Source organism: Cupressus sempervirens, chromosome 1, assembly GCF_028749045.1.
Source record: "Cupressus sempervirens isolate cs-2001-9-10 chromosome 1, ASM2874904v1, whole genome shotgun sequence".
NCBI lineage: Eukaryota > Viridiplantae > Streptophyta > Pinopsida > Cupressales > Cupressaceae > Cupressus > Cupressus sempervirens.
The window spans coordinates 131,329,963-131,342,831 of NC_143118.1; the positions used below are offsets into that span (position 1 = coordinate 131,329,963).

Below are 12,869 nucleotides of genomic sequence, written 5' to 3' on the forward strand. Positions count from 1 at the left end.
CCCTGTTCTATTTTGGCCTTGTTTGAGGTACCTTTAGATTATGCCCATTTTTTATTTGAGCAATTTAGTTTCACGCCTTGTTTATTAACTGGTGAATACATTTTTACTCACATATTGATGTAGGCCTGGATGGTCTAGATGCTGAAGTGGAGGTGACTGTAGGCAGGATGCTTTTGGAAGCCATCCACAAGCTCTTGGATGTAGACAAAAGCCTAATGCTGGCTTTCGGTCATATCTGGGGCTTGTGAATGGCTTCCAGATGGCTTCTACATAGGTTAAGCCCATAAAACATTAATAAAAAAACTCAATTTTTAAAAAGACACGTACTCAATTATGATTTTATTAACTTATTTTTTGCTCCCAAAAACAACCTTAAAAGAGGCCATTCAAGCATTCACAACTCATTTTGTTTGAAGCTACGTTCTCTCTTTTTGTTTGGTCTTCATTTTGGCATTTTGAAGGCAAGTTGATTATTGTCAAAAAGGATTGATCACAGGGCAAGAGATAGCTTCCTTAAAGGAGTTTTAAGCATCTAAGGTAAGCATTCAATCCCATTCTTGAGTATTTTGATGATTTATTTGGAGATTTTCATGAGTTTTTTCAAGTTTGTGAAGTAATGTTTCAAGTTTATTTCATTTAAAAAAAGAAAGAAATAAAGAAACAAGTTTAGCTATCTATTTTAGTATTTTTTTTTCATTTTTTGCATTTGTGTGCTTGATGTTTGTAGTGGTTTTCCTAATTTAAATTTATTTAATTGTTAGAATAAAGAGGGGGTGGGTAGGGAGGGAAGGAGCGAGGGGTGAATCAGTTATCCTCAGGTCCACATTTATATTCAACTTTTACTAATTTCAAACGACTTATTCAAACTCAAAATCACTCGGTCCATATAGCAACTCATCAACAATTTAATATATTCATTTCATCACTTAACTCTTTGTTCAGTATATGTTGACCAACAGTAAATAACATGCATCACACATATATGACACCAAGATTTAAGTGCCTAACATTTGTTTCCTCAGTTTTATAATTATCTCCATGTGTAGGAGATTGGTGACTCTATACGAAGACCATTTTGGATATAGAAGTCATGAGAAGACCAAGGCCAGACCCTTCTCTCCTGGAACTTTACCAAATTGATGATAAAGTGTTATGTGACTTTGTGGACAGTTTTAGAGAAAGTATTTCCAAAGGTATCCAGAAAAATCTAAGCTTTGAAGATGATGCAAGATCTTGGCTGCTATGGAAAGGCCTTTGCGCAAGATTTCACAAGTTGAAAGACTTGCAAGAACTTGAAGAGAAAGTGGCTTGGTTGAAGAAGCATTTGGAGGTAGATGATGGGGAACCTCCCATTATCTCAGTTCTACCCATGTACTTCAATCACCTTGTCATGAATGACCAAGAAGTACAGCCAAAGTTACTCCAGCCTCATGCTGGTCCAGTTTCAACGGATGAGAATATATGTGACAGCAATGGAGAAAGGGTAAGCAATAATGATACAATCTTGCCTCAAGTTTCTTCTTCATCTCATATAGAAAGTTTTACAGTAGAGGATCATGATGATCATCCATTGTTTAAAGATTCAATTGGAGTGCTTTCTGGAAATGTCTCAGTAGAAAAGGAATCTTTAAAAGTAATGAGTGATTATGAGAATAGTGATTCTTTGAATATGAATGCTGAAAAAGGCCTTATTCTGGAATCTTTTCATTTTAAAAATAGTGCAGCAGCAAACCTTATTGTTAATACTGATTTTGATGAAGATGCCTCTAAAACTTTCTCCTCTCCGGCTTTAGAAAGTTTCAATTTTGAGAGTAATAATGATCATCTTGTTTCAGAATTTCCTATGTGTGAAAAATCAGAGAATTTGCTGCCAGAATTTCAATCCTTCATTTTTGATGAAATGGGTGAAAATGATATTGATCATCTTTCTTTAAAGAGTCTTCTTGGTAAAAAATTTTGGAATAACATGCAGTTTGAAAATGAACTGCCCACTTTCATGAAAAATCAAGATGATTCCTCATGCTTGAAAATCAGTAATCGGCCCATGGAAAGATCTGATTGGTTTGAGGATGAAATATGTAATTATGACGAGGTAAGAGTGCAAGATGAAAAGCTTCATTCTCATGATAAAGATGCTGAAATTAATAGTTAGCTTGTAAACTATCTAGCTAAAGCATGGAGAGGCACATCCCTTGATCAAGAGGAAGAAATCATTGATGAATTCTTGTCATCTCTTCAGCCGGAAGACCCCTCTCAAATCAGCCCATTTGATGATGATCCGATTCTTCATAGAGACGAGACAAAGAAATATGAAGCTGACTTTCAATCGAGCGGTGACTTAGCTGATGTGTTGAAGAATGCAATTTCCAATGAGGAAGAAGAAACTATAGACACATTCTTATCCTCACTCAAACCGGATCATCTTTTGGATGATAAATCAGGTATTCATTCAAATCAGATTGAGAATGAAACATTAATTGACAATTATTCTTTTCATTCATCTTTACATGGTTTTGCTGATTATGATTGTGGGAGAAATGCTGAAACATGTGATGGCATTTTGAAAAGAGAAAAAGATGGAATTTGCGGCATGTTTGATGATCGTTTGGTTTTTGAGAGAGATGAAGGAAATAGATACTCAAGGGTTGATCCCATTTTGGATGAGGCGTCATTATGGCTGCAAGTTAACCATGACCATGTGCAAGAATTGAGTCTTCATGACAGCATTTTCAGGCATTGTGCATCATTTCTTGGTGAGGTTTCTACATTTTATGTTTTTTAGCATGAAGTGGAATCTAACCTTGTGAATGTAAAAGATCAATTCTCAAGTCAAGAAGAGTGCTCTGATGAGTTATGGCTGTTTGGAAAAGAGAGTTGGATCAACATATGCATGTGTCTTTTTAGTTTGAAGTTTGGCACTAAAGAGATCGCCATTAACAAGTGGTTTGGAGCTGCTCTATTAAGGCATAGTCTGTTGATACGGAAAGGCTCCTACTTCTCCCAGCCGGTAAATGGATTCACGTAATTCTTCTTTTACTGCTGGTTTTATGGTAGGTTCTCTTCCTACCTTTGTAAATATTTTGTAAATATCTTTTTGGTATGTGTAGCGTTAGTTTAAATAATGTGCAAGCTTCCGCTTGCTGGTAGTTTAGGTATTTGGTTAGCTTGCTTTGCCCTACTCCCCTCCGCCCTCTTTGCAAGCAGCTCCCGGTTTTCTTATTGACTCTATCACTCAATGGTTCAGGCACTCATCTTTGCCCAAAGATTGCTGGAGTTCTATGTTTTTGCATAAAAAATAGTCTCGCAGTTAGAGCCCCTTTTGGTACACATATGGACCTAGATTTTAAACTTTCAGTTTCAAGTCACGAACCTTTCAGTTTCAAGTTTTGAGCCTCTTTGAACTACTTTGAACCTAGTTCAAAGTGGTTCAAAGTGGTTAGATGGTTCCGATAGTTCAAAAATTCTAAAAGTTCATTCTGCATTCCAAGCAAAATCAGTGGTTCGACATGACACGATAGATGTGTTCAAAGGATTGTGCCTAGAATGTGTGAGGCTATGGTTAGAACCTCAAGATCAATAATCTAGAGTATGGTCTCGAAATTCCTCCAAGCACGGTGCCTTCTTTCATCAATAAGATTGAAGGCAACAGTAATGTTAACACCCACACTCGTATGCATCAAGACAGCCCGAATGCACTGCTGGAACTTGTAAGGAAGAATGACCAAAGTTTAATCGACATCTTCTGAGCACTTGGAGTCTGCGGCAGTCTACGATTTGTCTAACAAAATGTTAACAAGAATGGTGATTAAGTTGTAGAGAGACACCTCGAGCCCCCATTAGTTAAAAGATCGACCTCTCCAAATCAATGAAAGTGTGGAAGACTGGCAGATCAACGTCTGGATGAAAGAGAAGCATCTTCACTTTCTTTAATCAGGCTCGGCTCTGTTAAAAGAAGCTGGTCTTGTGGTATGACAACGAAAGGGAATATCAGAAGTAAAGCTCATTACCTTTATTCTCATCTGCATTTGAGCAATTGTGTCGGGTTTAAAAAGATTTTAATGTGTCTTATTCTTAACCGACAACACTTACCAAGAGCATATTAATATTCAATTAGTAATTAAGCATTACAATTGCGGGAGATTGAAAATAATTAAAAGGGAAAAGGAGAAGTCATAAGGTTTTTCAAGATTTAGTTAGGGAAACTGAAAAGTTTTCACAGGAAATGAGAAGATAATAAAGAGAGTAGCAGAAGAGGAAGAGGGGGTTCCAGTTTTCTCTCTCGGAGACTATAGACTGTGTGTTATAGCAGAGAGGAGAGGTTTTCAGATTGATTCCATTTTCTTGTGAGGTTATGGGAAACAGAGCAGTGTTCATTTTTCCTTTTTTGAACTGTGTGTTAGAAATAGGGGAATTTTGATTTGCTTATGTAATACAGAGAAAGGGTTTCAATTTTCTTTAATGGTGACTTTAATTGCAGATGTGTAATAAGGTGTTTGCATCTTTTATGCTTTAGGGAAGGGAGACTTGAAAGTCGATTGTATATCAGAATTTGGAGTTTGAGCAGTCCTCTTTCCACTAATCATGATCTTTGTATCACTTTAGTTTTCTCTAAAATGTGCTTTTATTGTCACTGTTTCTTATATACGTTTTGATTGCAAGATATCTTCATAGCTTTGTTTCTATACTTTCTTGAGAGAATGGAAAATGTATTCTTATTTTCGTCCACTTTGTAATGTAGCATTTTGGCAAGTGAACTTTGTGTCATTTGCTGTTCTTTTATTTTCAATTTCTTAAGTTTCTGCATCTGCTCTGTGTTTACGGATAGATGTTTGTAATCCTTTCGTGCTTTCTAGTTAAAAGCATTCATATTCAAATTCATTGCATATCATATACGGGGAGCTGTATCCGATAAACTCAGAGGAAGGCTATCAATTTAATGATAACTTGTCCAACTGTTAGTGCTGATTAGTCTTCTTATTTGGGCATTCAGAGTTATATTTACATATATTTTCTCGGAGGACAATTTGTTCACTAACACATTGACATCTCAAATTCCTTTTTCATTTCATTAGCAAATGATTTGCACAACACATCATGTCCTCTATATATGATATCATTAGCAAAAATTTCAGCTAGTAATATCTTGTTCTCAGATTCACTTTTCAGGTACAAACTACCATTGTCATTAGTTCTTGCAAAATCAATTTTCACTAAATAATTGTGTAACCTTTCATACCAAGCTCAAGGGGCTTGTTTCAAACCATATAATGCGTTGTGTAGTTTGCATACCATATTCCTCTTGCTAGGGTCAACAAATCCCTCAGGTTGATCAATGTAGACTTCTTCTAAGATTCTATTTAGGAATGCAGATTTGACATCCATTGGGTATACCTTGAAACCTTTGTAAGCAGCATATGTAAGCAAAGTTCTCACTCCTTCCAACCTTGCAATTGGGGCAAATGTCTCACCATAATCAATTCCTTGCTCGTGTGCATATCCCTTACAAACTAGTCTTGCTTTGTTCTTTGTGACTTTACCTTTCTCATTCAGCTTGTTTTTGAATACCCACTTTGTTCCAATCACATTCTTATCCTTTGGCCTGGGTACCAATGTCCATGTCTTGTTCTTCTCCATTTGATCAATTTCCACATTCATTGCCTTAATCCAATCTTCATTCTCCAAAGTATCTTTAATTGATTTAGGTTCAACCTCACATAATAGACATGTCTTACTTCTTGTCACAAGTCTTGAGTCTTTGCTTCCAATGATTTGGTCTGGTGCATGGTTCTTCCTCATACACTTTGCTAAGATAGGTTCAGGTCTTGTTTCTTCTTCATGTATTTCTCTTGGTTCTGCTTGTTCATCTATTTCAGGTATCTCTGGCTACAAGTCGACATTGTCTGTCTAGTGTTCAATTTCTTCTTTTCGATGTTTGGCTTCTTCTGTTTGTGACACGACTCCTACAACCTGTTGCTCGACAGATTGCTGAACCTCGGCAGTGCCTAATTGCTGATGCTTGACAACCTCTCTCTAGTTCAGGTAAAGTGCTAGGTTATCCTTCATAGATGACAATTTTTTTTTAATCTTTAAGTTCTTTCTTGCATTCCTCTTCAATCTTTTCTGCAAATTCATCAACTCTAACATTTGCACTTTCCATAATTTTGTTAGCGTTGGAATTCAGAGACTTATATGCCTTGCTTTTAGTAGAATATTATAGGAATATACCTTAATTACTCTTTGCATCAAGTTTTCCCTTCCTTGCATCTTTCAGTATGTAACAGTTGCTTCCAAAAACTTTGAAATAATTGACATTAGGTGCATAGCCATACCAAAGTTCAAAAGGTGTTTTGTTTGTACCTTTCTTCACTTGAACTTGGTTCAGAGTACAGACCTGAAGTACTTACAGCTTCTCTCCAATACTTTTGTGAAATGTTATTCGCCATCATCAGTGTCCTTGCACAGTCCATGATTGATCTGTTCCTTCTTTTAGCTATCCCATTTTGTGGTGGAGTCCTTGGTGTACTCATTTGTCCCTTGATTCCTTTGTCATTGCAAAATACGTTGAACTCATTTGACATGAATTCACCTCCTCTATTTGATCTCAAGCACTTCAGATTCTTGCCCGTTTCATCTTCAACTCTAGCCAAATACCACTTAAACATTTGAAATGCATTAGATTTATCTTTAAGAAATGTCACAGTCATCATTCTAGAGATATTTTTGTCACCATAATAGCTTTGCACTCCAATAGGACCACATAAATCATTATGGATCAATTCCAAAATATCATTAGAACAATAAGTGTTGCTCTTGAAACTCGACTTTGTCATTTTTCCTATTTGACATTGTTTATACATCACTTTATCAGGTTTGCTCAATCTTGGTAATCCTCTTTCTCTTTTCATTTTACTAATGCTTACCAAATTATCAAAGTTCACATGACATAGCCTCTTATGCCATAATCAAATATCTTCAAATTGTGTAAATAGACAAGTATCTTTAGAGAGGTCTAGATAGAACAAGTTACCTCTTGTTTGATCACCACTTCCAATTAGTTCAACAACAACATCATAAATCTTTGCCTTCTTGGTTTGTAATTCAACTTAGTAGCATGAACAGATCAACTGTGCCATGCTCAACAAATTATATTTCAATCCATCATCCCAATATGCATTCTCACATCTGAGCTTATCATTTAGTATAATTGATCCTTTACCTTTCACAATATATGGTGCATCATTTCCAAACTTAACACTACTCCCATTATAATGTTTTAGCTTTTCAAACTTACTTGTATCACCAGTCATTTGATGTAAACAACCACTATCAATTATCCATCTGTCATTCTTATTCACATGTGAAATCAATGCAGTTTTCTCATCTTCATCAGATTTATCTTTCATTGCAACATAAACAACTTCTTCATCATTTTTATCAGTATCACTATCAGAACCATCTTCTTCAACAATGTAACTAGATTTCTTACCTTTACCTTTGTAGTCTTTGTTACCTCGGGTTTCTTTGCCGTTTCTTCTTCCTCTATATTTGTTGTCTTTCCTTTCTTCCTTCTCATCTCTATTAGGACATCTTGCAACAATATGATCAACTTTGTTACATGTAAAATAGATAATAGAGAGTTTGTATTTGCCTTTTCCTCTTGGTAGCCTCCTTGCTAGTAATGCATCAAGAACATCATCTAATTCACTATTACTATCCACGTGTTTGCTCTTCTTCTTTCGCTTAGATCCATCAAGGGTTAGTTGAGACTTGAAAGCACATTCAACTCTAGATAGTGAATAATTATCAAAATTTGACAATTCAAATGTAGTGAGTTTACTAATCAGGCTATCCAAGGTCAGTCATTACCAGGTGTACATCTCATCTCTTGAATTGCAGAAACTCTCATTGCATAAATAAGAAGTGAAGTCCTTAACACCATACTTATCACAATCTCATCAATAATGCCTCCAGCTCCTCTGATAAGATTCACAACCTCTTTGATTCAGCCACAATATTGTGCAATAGTTTCACCTTCTTTCATTCTCATGTCATCAAACTTGCCTCTTAAGCTTTCTGCCTTAGCCCTTAACACATTTTTGTCTCCTCCGTGAATTTATACTAACTTATTTCACATTTGCTTTGCAGTAGTGCATTTCTTCACATCATCAAACTCAACATAACTTGAGGAAGATGCCAGATCTATCATCATTTGATTATGCTCTTGCTTCTCCTTCATTTCTTCAACAGTCATGGGTCTAGGAACTTCAATGTATTCATTTTCCAGGTAGTACATTGCAGAATTTCCAACTCTAGATAGATGCAATTTCATTAGTCGTTACCACGCTAGGAGGTTCTCCTTGGTCAACTTAGGTACCTCTCTTGTACATCTTGATCTTTAGCTTAAGTCTTTCAAACTTTTCTTACAAGGACCAAAAACTCTGATACCAATTGTTAGAATCAGTTATCCTCAGGTCCAGATTTACCAATTCAACTTTTACTAACTTCAAACAACTTATTCAAACTTATAAAATCACTCGGTCCATGCAACAACTCATCAACAATTTAACATATTCATTCATCACTTAACTCTCTGTTCAGTATATCCTGACCAACAGTAAATAACATGCATGTCACATATAACATTCACTCATATATGACATGGAAACCCAATTAGGGAAAAACCACCAAGTAACATGATACCAATTTTCACTCTTCTAAAGTGAGTTCGGTTAAGAGCCAACCCTGTTAAAAGTTACAAAACAGATTGTTAGATGTGACCTTGATAAATGATTTAATCACCTTGTTAGGAGTGGCCTGGTTAGAGGACTTTGGATCATTCCCTTAGAATGTCACCGTGATTAAAGGATTTACAAAATGACGGTTAGGTCAACCTTGATTAAATGATTTTGACTACCATAATGGTTAGAAAGTAACAATAGGTTTGATCTATAAAGCACAACTCATTTTGCAAATTCAGATCTCCATTCGGCTCATGTTGGTTCATTGATTGGACTAAGTGGGGCATATGGAAGGCTTCAAAATCAGCAACAGACGAAAAGGTCAAGGCTTTGGTCTTGGATGACAAATGGTGGGCTCATGTCGCATTTGTATTTGACTTCATCGAGCTCATCACGACCATACTTTGCTTTTCTAATATAGATACACCTTGCTTGGGGGATGTGTATGATAGCATGGACACCATGGTTGAGTAGACAAAATTGTCCATACAAAATTATGAGAATGACCCCGCAACATGTGAAGCCTTATGCAATAAGTTGGAAGCAATAATCCATCATCATTGGGAGAAGATGATTACCTCATTGCACCTCCTTGCATATGCTTTATCTCCGAGGTACAATAGTGAGCAAGTACTTTCTATGCTGTATAGAGTTGCACCATATGCGGATGAAGAGGTTGCTAATGGGTGCTATAAAGCTTTTACAAGACTTTTTTAAGATGAAGAAATTCATGAAAAAGTGAGGCTAGAATTTGGGCTATTTGCTTCAGGACTTGGGCATTCTTCATTTGCGATAAAGGACCAAAATAAAATGGGAGCTATCACATGGTCATACATGTATGGTCAACCTTTCAAAAGTCTACAACCTCTTGCAATCAAGATCCTATCACAAGATTTTTTTTTTTTAATGTTTAAAACTTGCATTCTAGAGTTCAGTGTTTAGCAATCTTTAATTTGCTTTTCATTTGTATGTTTTGTGAGCATTATCTAGGTTGCTAGTTCTTTTGCTATCGAAAGGAATAGGAGTACATGCTTCTATATCCATTTAGTGTAGTGCAACTGGTTGGGCTCTAAGAAAGCTAAGGACTTGGTTTACATTTACACCAACTCACGTCTTTTGTCATGTAAGAAGCGTTATTTCAGTCACAACGATTTCAATGTTTTGTTCTGGAGTTGGTGTTCTACTTGAGGTTGGTGCCTTTAGCATTTGGAGTTGGCGCTTCAGTCAATGTGCGTTGGTGTTCACTCTTGTAAGGTGGGTTTGTGCTCAATATTTGTTAATGAAATATTTTTTATGAAGCGTTTTTTCCTGGAAAGCATTTTCCACGAGATATATCTGGTGATTTCATTTTGTTATTGTTCTTGTTTCTATATCATTGCTTATAATTAGCAAAAATTTCACAAATATCAGCAATACTAATTCATCACCGCCGCCCTACGCCCCCCCTCTCAGTTTGCTTAATTCTTCTTCATCCTGTTTTGGGGATAAAATACAGCCCGGGAACGCATCCCCTCATTCTGGAAACTTGGGGTAACATACTAATAATCTACCTTGATCCTATCAAGTATCGAATAGTGACAAGTGAACATAGAATTAATTGTAGTTTCAAAGTAACCGCTGATTTACTTTTGACATTCTAGTTTGGTGTTTGATCAGTTTTTGGACAATTTGTTGTACTGTGATTGGGAGAATACATCTGTGTTTTGAGGAATCATTGTCTGGTTACAATGAAGTATGATGTCTTGAAATGGTGACAATCTGGAACTTATTGAACCTGATTTTGCTAATATGGGTTGCTTGGTTTGTTATTTCTTTGTTAATTTTGTATGCAGAAAATATGTTTTAATTTTCATATCAGATTTTCGTTAATTTTCCAATTATGAATTGGTACTATTTCTAAAATTGTACCATCAAACACCTGAGTTTCTTATGAATTGCTCATTTTGTTAAAGGTAGCAGCTATATGTGCGCCGCCACTTCTTTTTCCCTCCACTAAACATAAATGAGTACAACCGACGTGTAATGGCTTTGGTGTGCTGTGAAGCTCAGGTATGCAGTACTACATGAACAAACCAATAGATTTACTGTACTTTTACTAAATATATGTTTGTTCTGGAATTTTTTATATGCTCTAGATGTTCTGCATCATTTTCTGTTCGAAGGCTTTTGAATTAAGTTTTTATGTTTGTTGATTACTAATTTCTTGGAAGCCATTTTGAAACATTCTATAAGCTGTTTTGGTTAGCTTCCCTCTAATCAGAGATGTAATGTAACTTGAAATGTGACTATAGTGTTCCTTGTGTAACATTTAGAGAGTTATGCTTCCCTATGTTAAGCACGATGTATTCCATCCTTTTTTAAAGCAATTCATTTTTTGTTTTTACATCCCTTGAACAAGTGTATATCATATGGATGAGCTTGATTCTAAAGTTTCTTGCTCTTCATTTTCTTCCAGAGACCCATTCCAAATATGTTGAATGTCTAAAGAAGTTACAATATAAGGGAACAAAAACTGTAGGAGTTAATTATTGTGAGCATCAATGATACAGGGCAACTATGAAGTATTTGAGCATCTTTGATGCTGGGTGAATTATATGTTATTTTGATTTGTCATGGCTGCCTTATTCTTTATGAAAACCATATCACTGCTATTCAACTTGGTAATCTAAAGCGCCATTCTACGAGGGTGGGTTTCGTTATGTAGATTTGATTTAGGAATTTTTATCATAGCTTACACATTTTCCGTGCTTTAGATTTCTGTTGGGCATATTATTATAGGTTACGAGTTGCTTAAAAATTTATGAGCGTGTCTTTTCCTTTTACCTAGCGTTTCTGTGTATGATGTTTAACTCTCCTTTGAGTTCTATTAATTTATTAGCAAACTGTTAAGGTAGGAGGATCACTGGAAATCTAATGGCACTGCCTATGTTTTATGTGTTTTTCAAATGCAGTGATCTTTGTTGCATTTATATTTAGGATGAGGCAAGGAGAGACATGTTCCTCCATGAGACATGTCTATTCATTAATATGATGACAAGTGATTATGTAACTCTGTATATATAATATCTTTGACTCGTCATTATATTAATTTCTCCAATAGTTTTCTAGATATATATAATATCTTAGGTTTAGTCTCATAGGATTTATCCAAGTGAAGCTACTAAACATCAACACCCCCTCTTAGCTAGGGAGGGTAAACACAAGATATGATATTACCTCAGTGTAATATCAAGAGTGGCATGTTTAAGAATATCCTTGAGCAAAATATATTCACCATTAGATATCATCTCATGATATCAGGAGTAATGACCTTAGAATATCAAGTCGTATGATATTCACCAAGTACTCAAAATGTCCATAAGGTATGTGCACACTTATCCTCAATGATACTTACCATAGGAACATTATATTCATGGTTTGTTCAAGGAAATTAATCCACCATGCAAGATATCATCTATCATGATTTGCTTAGATATCAACGATATGATATCCATAATGATAGAAGGTTAGACTATTGTAAGATCGTCACCCTATTATAGTAATATCAACGATATGATACCCATCATGATAGAAGGTTAGACTATCGTAAGATTGTCACCCTGCTATAGTAACCACAAAGTCATGTAGCAACTCACATGACATCCACCATGCCTCAACGTAGAGGGTGAAAACAAGGGATTTCATCTCGAACTTCTCTCACAGAGAAGAACTCATTAAGAAAATATCAATCTGTTGATCATTTCATCCAAGATTTCTTATGGTAAACTGTCAGGCTCCCTCTAAATTTGATGTCAATCTTTTGAGCTCTTCATCAAAAGTTACTTTTCATGAAGTGTCAGACTCCCTCAGAATTTGATACCAATCTTCTTTTTTCTGCAAGAGCATCCCTAAAAAAGATCAAGGCAAATAGCTCTTATAGTACGTATAGAAATACAAATAAGAGAGAGACTACAATGAGTAGATAAATGTAATACTTACCTGTACATCAACATCCTTGATTGTCCTCGTCATTGCCGATGTGTTTTTCTTATGATTTTATCTAAATTATTGATGCTATTGTTAGATGTATTATTAGTAGTAAGGTATTCCAATTGTCCTCCCTGTATCACGATACTATTTCTCCTCCTTGTA

General features: G+C 35.6%; 1 protein-coding gene across 6 annotated transcripts in view; it reads left to right on the top strand.

Annotated features, from left to right (window-relative positions):
- Window positions 1–12,869, top strand: part of LOC149576515 (uncharacterized) — a 122,522-nt gene that overhangs the window by 36,310 nt on the left and 73,343 nt on the right. For 3 of the 6 annotated variants that reach the window (XM_089817572.1, XM_089817569.1, XM_089817585.1), the window contains exon 3: window positions 10,695–10,787. The exons of 1 other annotated variant lie outside the window; for it this stretch is intronic. In XM_089817572.1, coding sequence (XP_089673698.1) covers window positions 10,695–10,787 — 93 coding nt within the window. The remainder of the gene's footprint in view (window positions 1–10,694; window positions 10,788–12,869) is intronic. 2 more of the 6 variants (XM_089817588.1, XM_089817577.1) reach the window with 1 other exon arrangement.